Below are 6,000 nucleotides of genomic sequence, written 5' to 3'. Positions count from 1 at the left end.
ATGAATAAGCTTGAGCACCACTGATATTTATCTTAATTATCAACAAAACTGTTACGATTTAGAAGACACTTTTGTAGAATCGGCCTCAGGTCTTAATGGGGTAATTCCACAGTATAACCTTTTTTACGCCGTGTCTGTAACCTGTGCAATTGGAACCATTTTGTACACTCTCAGAGTTTACACTGAGGCTTTTCCAGAACAGATTGGGCTCCCAGACCCAGAGATAAAAAAAAAATATATATAATAATATTGTAAAATGGGGGTCTGTGTCCAAATGTATTATAACTGGGGGTCCTGGAAATCAAAAAGCTTTAGAATCACCATAATGGAACGGCTAAGGTTTTTCCATTAAAGTGCATGCTTACAATACACCAGAGGACATTAGATTATTCCTGTGTGGGACCCTGGCTGCACTATGAGCTAAGTGCAATAGATCAGGAGTGATGCATGCACTGTTGGCTGGGCCTGATTGATCGGACCTGACCGCAGCTCTGAGCTTAACCCATTCAAACCGGGAACGCATCTGTGTCATTTTAGGTTCCTTTGGGCTATTCAAAAATAGCAGATCTACAAGCTCATAGCGCGGCACTCGGCGCCGCGCTATGAGCTTGTAGATCTGCTATTTTAGAAAAATCTCGAAAATGTGAGCAAAGCTTTGAATATAATAAATTCAACATTTCCGAGATTGTTTTACAAATGTTCAAGATATATATATTATATATATCTTTAAAGTGAACATTTGTAACTCAAATCTTTGCTTCTGGGGGTCCCTAACATGTTGAGATGGGGGTCCACGGCCAAATACATATCTAAAAATGTTTTCTAAATTCTAACAGTATGTTGCTATATCAGTGATGCTCCAACTTTTCCATGTCAACGACCCCCAAAATAATATGTATTTGGCCGCGGACCCCCATCTCCAAATATGTTGTTCCAGGGACCCCCCCAGAAGCACAGCTCAGTGTTAAAAATGTTCGCTTTAAAACATATATATATTCGAAGATTTGCAAAAACAAATCACGATTCTTCAAAAAAGAAAATGCTCATATGAGCTTGTAGATCTGCTATTTTTGAATAGCCAAAGAAATGTTAAAATGACACAGATGCGTTCCCGGTCTTAATGGGTTAATTGATAATGTCTCAGCTCAGTGCTGGGGCAGGGCAGAGGGAGGTTTCACAGCTCATGGAGGACAGCTGATGTACTAACTGAGATCCACTTAAACTATAGGGTTGGGATCCGTCATGATTTTAACGATTCCGGCTCCTTAACGATTCCCTCTTAACGGTTCCGATTTCCTAACGGTTCTCTTTACACTAACAGGTCTGTGAACTCTGAGAGTGTTCAAATGGAGCCGATTCCGGTCAATGTCGGATCCGGGTTCTGGATCCCAACCCTACTAAACTAATGACCTTTCTGCTGTCATGATCCGTTAAAGGACGACTTCACCACTTTTCAACATGTCTTCATATAATAGGTCCTCACTAATGCTCATGATAAAATGATACAATCTTTTTCTACTTGGTCTGTGTCTCATAGGAGGGCTGTGGACAGTCCAGAAACCCGTCTACCAGTGACATCATCGTTAGGCAGGATTCTTTTTCCCAAAAAGATTACAATTTTTTTATTCCGATTTTTATTAAGGCGAGAACAATGGGATCTATTATTGCATTGCAACTTTCTAGGAATACAAAGCCTGCAGTTTCTATTAGCTTGGATTCCCCATCGATGATGTCACTGGTAGACAGGTTTCTGAACTGTCTACAGCCCTCCTCTGAGACACAGACTGATTAGGAAAAAAAAGTACCATTTTATCATGAGCATCAGTGAGGACCTATTATATGAAGATATGTTGAAAAGTGGTGAAGTCGTCCTTTAAGTTTTTTTTGTTCTTTAGTTTGTTGGTTGGTTCCGTCTTCTGTCTCTCATACTTTCTCTCACCCCCCTCTCTCTCTCTCTCTCTCTCTCTCTCTCTCTCTCTCTCTCTCTCTCTCTCCATCCAGCCTGAAGAGTTGACAGACATATTGGAGATCAGCAACATCGTCTTCACCAGTATGTTTGTGTTGGAGATGGTGTTCAAGCTGGTGGCCTTCGGCGTGTTCGGCTACATCAAGAACCCCTACAACATATTCGACAGCATCATCGTCATCATCAGGTATTATACTATATCCGCTGATAGTGGCCCTCCTGGTTCAACCAGTAAACTGTACCACATTGGTTCTCAAAGTGGGGTCCGGAGAACCCCTGGGCAGGGTACCAGGGGGAAAAAATAGCAGATATACAAACTCATAGCGCGGCACCTAGTGCCACGCCATGAGCTTGTAGATCTGCAATTTTTGAAAATTCTTGAACATTTGCGCAAATATTTGATTTTTTTTTAAAGCCAACATTGTTTAACTCAAATCTTTGCTTCTGGGGGTCCCTTGAACAAAATATTTTGAGATGGGGGTCCGTGGCCAAATTCATATAATTTTTTGACACTGGTGTACCACAAACACTCCAACCCAAATCCAGTCAATCCCATCACATCTGTAACATCCAGACATCCGCACCGTTGCTCCAATCCGCATTGAAGAAGAAACCTACTTTGCATACATATACAGTATTCAGGGCTGTTAGCAAATAAATGTGGACAGGGCTGACAAAAGCGCCAATTTTTTTCTACATGCTCTCCATCACCATAAGTTTCATTTTGGACGGGGAGCCACGTCATCAAGATGGCAGAGGGCGGCCATCTTGGATTTCAAAGATGGCCACCATGTAATATCTATGAGTGCCAATATCTCGGCTTCCAAGCCACTTAGAAGTTCAATCTTGGTGTCAAAATATTTATTTTTGGGGTCAAGGAATTGATAAAGCTATTGAGAATATCAGCAAGTGATTATTTCTGCCAATATTTTAACATTTGGTTCATTCTGGCAATTAGTCAGGTCGCTTAGGTCCAGATGTGGACACAGCGAACAAAAGCACCAGATTCTTTCCACATGCTCCCCATCACCATAACTTTAAATATTTCGTAGGAGCCACATCATCAAGATGGCGGAATGCGGCCATCTTGGATTTCAAAGATGGCCACCATGTAATAGCTATAAGTGCCAATATCTCGGCTTCCAAGCCATTTAGAAGGTTAATCTTGGTGTCAAGGAATGCATTTAAGCTATTGAGAATACCACTTGATTTTTGTTTGTACCAAGATCAAATAAATATGTTCATTCTAGCAATGCATATTTACATCATTTTCATCTTTGTTAGTGGTAGGACACCTTTAAAACTGGACAACCTTGCATCTCTGCAGCATGCGGTACGTGCATAAATGAAGCATTATGGTAACCTCCCACCGGATCGTTGCTCCTCTCTCTCTGTAAGCATGCAGTAACAGCCTGATTTGGTTATATTAGCCTCCAGTGTGGATTTGAATGCTCTGTGAGATCATTATGGATCATCATCATACATGTTTCACAAATGCTGGTGTTTTTTAAGACTATCTAACTCACTGAAACTCTTGTTACACTGTTTACAGTAGAAAGATTTTTCTCCAGTGTGAATACGCTGGTGTTTCTTAAGACTATCTAAGACACTGAAACTCTTGTCACATAGTTTACAGTGGAAAGGTTTTTCTCCAGTGTGAATATGCTGGTGTGTCTTAAAACTATGTGACATACTGAAACTTTTGCCACACTGTTTACATTAGAAAGGTTTCTCTCCAGTGTGAATACGCTGGTGTGTCTTCAGGTTACTTATCTGATTGAAACTCTTGTCACACTGTTTACAGTGGAAATGTTTCTCTCCAGTGTGAATACGCTGGTGTGTCTTAAGCTTATCTAAGACACTGAAACTCTTGTCACATAGTTTACAGTGGAAAGGTTTTTCTCCAGTGTGAATATGCTGGTGTTTCTTAAGACCATCTGACCTACTGAAACTTTTGCCACACTGTTTACAGTAGAAAGGTTTCTCTCCAGTGTGAATACGCTGGTGTATCTTCAGGTTACTTATCTGATTGAAACTCTTGTCACACTGTTTACAGTAGAAAGGTTTCTCTCCAGTGTGAATACGCTGGTGTGTCTTAAGCTTATCTAAGACACTGAAACTCTTGTCACATAGTTTACAGTGGAAAGGTTTCTCTCCAGTGTGAATACGCTGGTGTTTCCTCAGACTACCTAACTCACTGAAACTCTTGTCACACTGTTTACAGTGGAAAGGTTTCTCTCCAGTGTGAATACGCTGGTGTTTCTTAAGACTATCTAAGACACTGAAACCCTTGTCACATAGTTTACAGTGGAAAGGTTTTTCTCCAGTGTGAATATGCTGGTGTGTCTTAAAACTATGTGACATACTGAAACTTTTGCCACACTGTTTACATTAGAAAGGTTTCTCTCCAGTGTGAATACGCTGGTGTGTCTTCAGGTTACTTATCTGATTGAAACTCTTGTCACACTGTTTACAGTGGAAATGTTTCTCTCCAGTGTGAATACGCTGGTGTGTCTTAAGCTTATCTAAGACACTGAAACTCTTGTCACATAGTTTACAGTGGAAAGGTTTTTCTCCAGTGTGAATATGCTGGTGTTTCTTAAGACCATCTGACCTACTGAAACTTTTGCCACACTGTTTACAGTAGAAAGGTTTCTCTCCAGTGTGAATACGCTGGTGTATCTTCAGGTTACTTATCTGATTGAAACTCTTGTCACACTGTTTACAGTAGAAAGGTTTCTCTCCAGTGTGAATACGCTGGTGTGTCTTAAGCTTATCTAAGACACTGAAACTCTTGTCACATAGTTTACAGTGGAAAGGTTTCTCTCCAGTGTGAATACGCTGGTGTTTCCTCAGACTACCTAACTCACTGAAACTCTTGTCACACTGTTTACAGTGGAAAGGTTTCTCTCCAGTGTGAATACGCTGGTGTGTCTTAAGCTTATCTAAGACACTGAAACTCTTGTCACATAGTTTACAGTGAAAAGGTTTTACTCCAGTGTGAATATGCTGGTGTGTCTTAAGACGATCTGACCTACTGAAACTTTTGCCACACTGTTTACAGTAGAAAGGTTTCTCTCCAGTGTGAATACGCTGGTGTATCTTCAGGTTACTTATCTGATTGAAACTCTTGTCACACTGTTTACAGTGGAAATGTTTCTCTCCAGTGTGAATACGCTGGTGTGTCTTAAGCTTATCTAAGACACTGAAACTCTTGTCACATAGTTTACAGTGGAAAGGTTTCTCTCCAGTGTGAATACGGTGGTGTTTCCTCAGACTACCTAACTCACTGAAACTCTTGTCACATAGTTTACAGTAGAAAGATTTCTCTCCAGTGTGAATACGCTGGTGTGTCTTCAGGTTACTTATCTGATTGAAACTCTTGTCACACTGTTTACAGTGGAAAGGTTTCTCTCCAGTGTGGACATGCTGGTGTCTGTTCAGACTACCTGACTCACTGAAACTTTTGTGACACTGTTTACAGATCTGAGTTTTCTTTCCTTTGTAAATCGTCTGATTTTTCTTTACATCTCCTGGTTGAGTTAAAACCTTGGTAAACCGTTGATGACTTTGAGATTTTGGTGGGTCTGTGTCTCCTTGTTTCCGGCTGGTTACAGAGCTGACTATTTGCTGACGGGCCTCTGAGCAGATATGTCCATGCCTCAGCGGTTGGCGGTTGAGGTCGTCGTGGCTCGGATGAGACGTGAAGGTACACTCAGAACAGGAGAGCTTAGTCTGGGAGGATTGGGACCACACTCCTCCCAGGAGTGGCGGTTCATGGTCAGCGCTGCTGCTGTACATGGACTGTGATGGGAACAGAGTTGTAGGTTCTGTTGAGGCTGGAAAATGTGCCCTCTCTATCTCCCTGTATTCTTTGTCTACCAAAGTTCTGTATACCTTGCTCTCACAACACGTGTGGACACACCATCTTCTGGTCTAGAAGTGGACGTCTAAAGTAACTTCACACCTCATATATCTGAGCAGAGCTTTGGTCTGACACTCACAACATAATCGGTTGCCATGAATGCCTAGCA

The 6,000-nt window shown here is 41.4% G+C and overlaps 1 protein-coding gene across 1 annotated transcript in view; it reads left to right on the top strand.

Annotated features, from left to right (window-relative positions):
• Window positions 1-6,000, top strand: part of cacna1ha (calcium channel, voltage-dependent, T type, alpha 1H subunit a) — a 107,857-nt gene that overhangs the window by 52,081 nt on the left and 49,776 nt on the right. Inside the window, exon 12 of the mRNA XM_084071988.1 lies at window positions 2,002-2,153. Within this exon, the coding sequence (XP_083928114.1) occupies window positions 2,002-2,153 (152 nt within the window). The remainder of the gene's footprint in view (window positions 1-2,001; window positions 2,154-6,000) is intronic.

This window comes from Gymnoscopelus microlampas (genome assembly GCF_963454915.1).
Source record: "Gymnoscopelus microlampas genome assembly, chromosome: 11".
Taxonomy (NCBI): Eukaryota; Metazoa; Chordata; class Actinopteri; order Myctophiformes; family Myctophidae; genus Gymnoscopelus; species Gymnoscopelus microlampas.
This window is presented reverse-complemented; position numbering and strand designations above follow the sequence as displayed.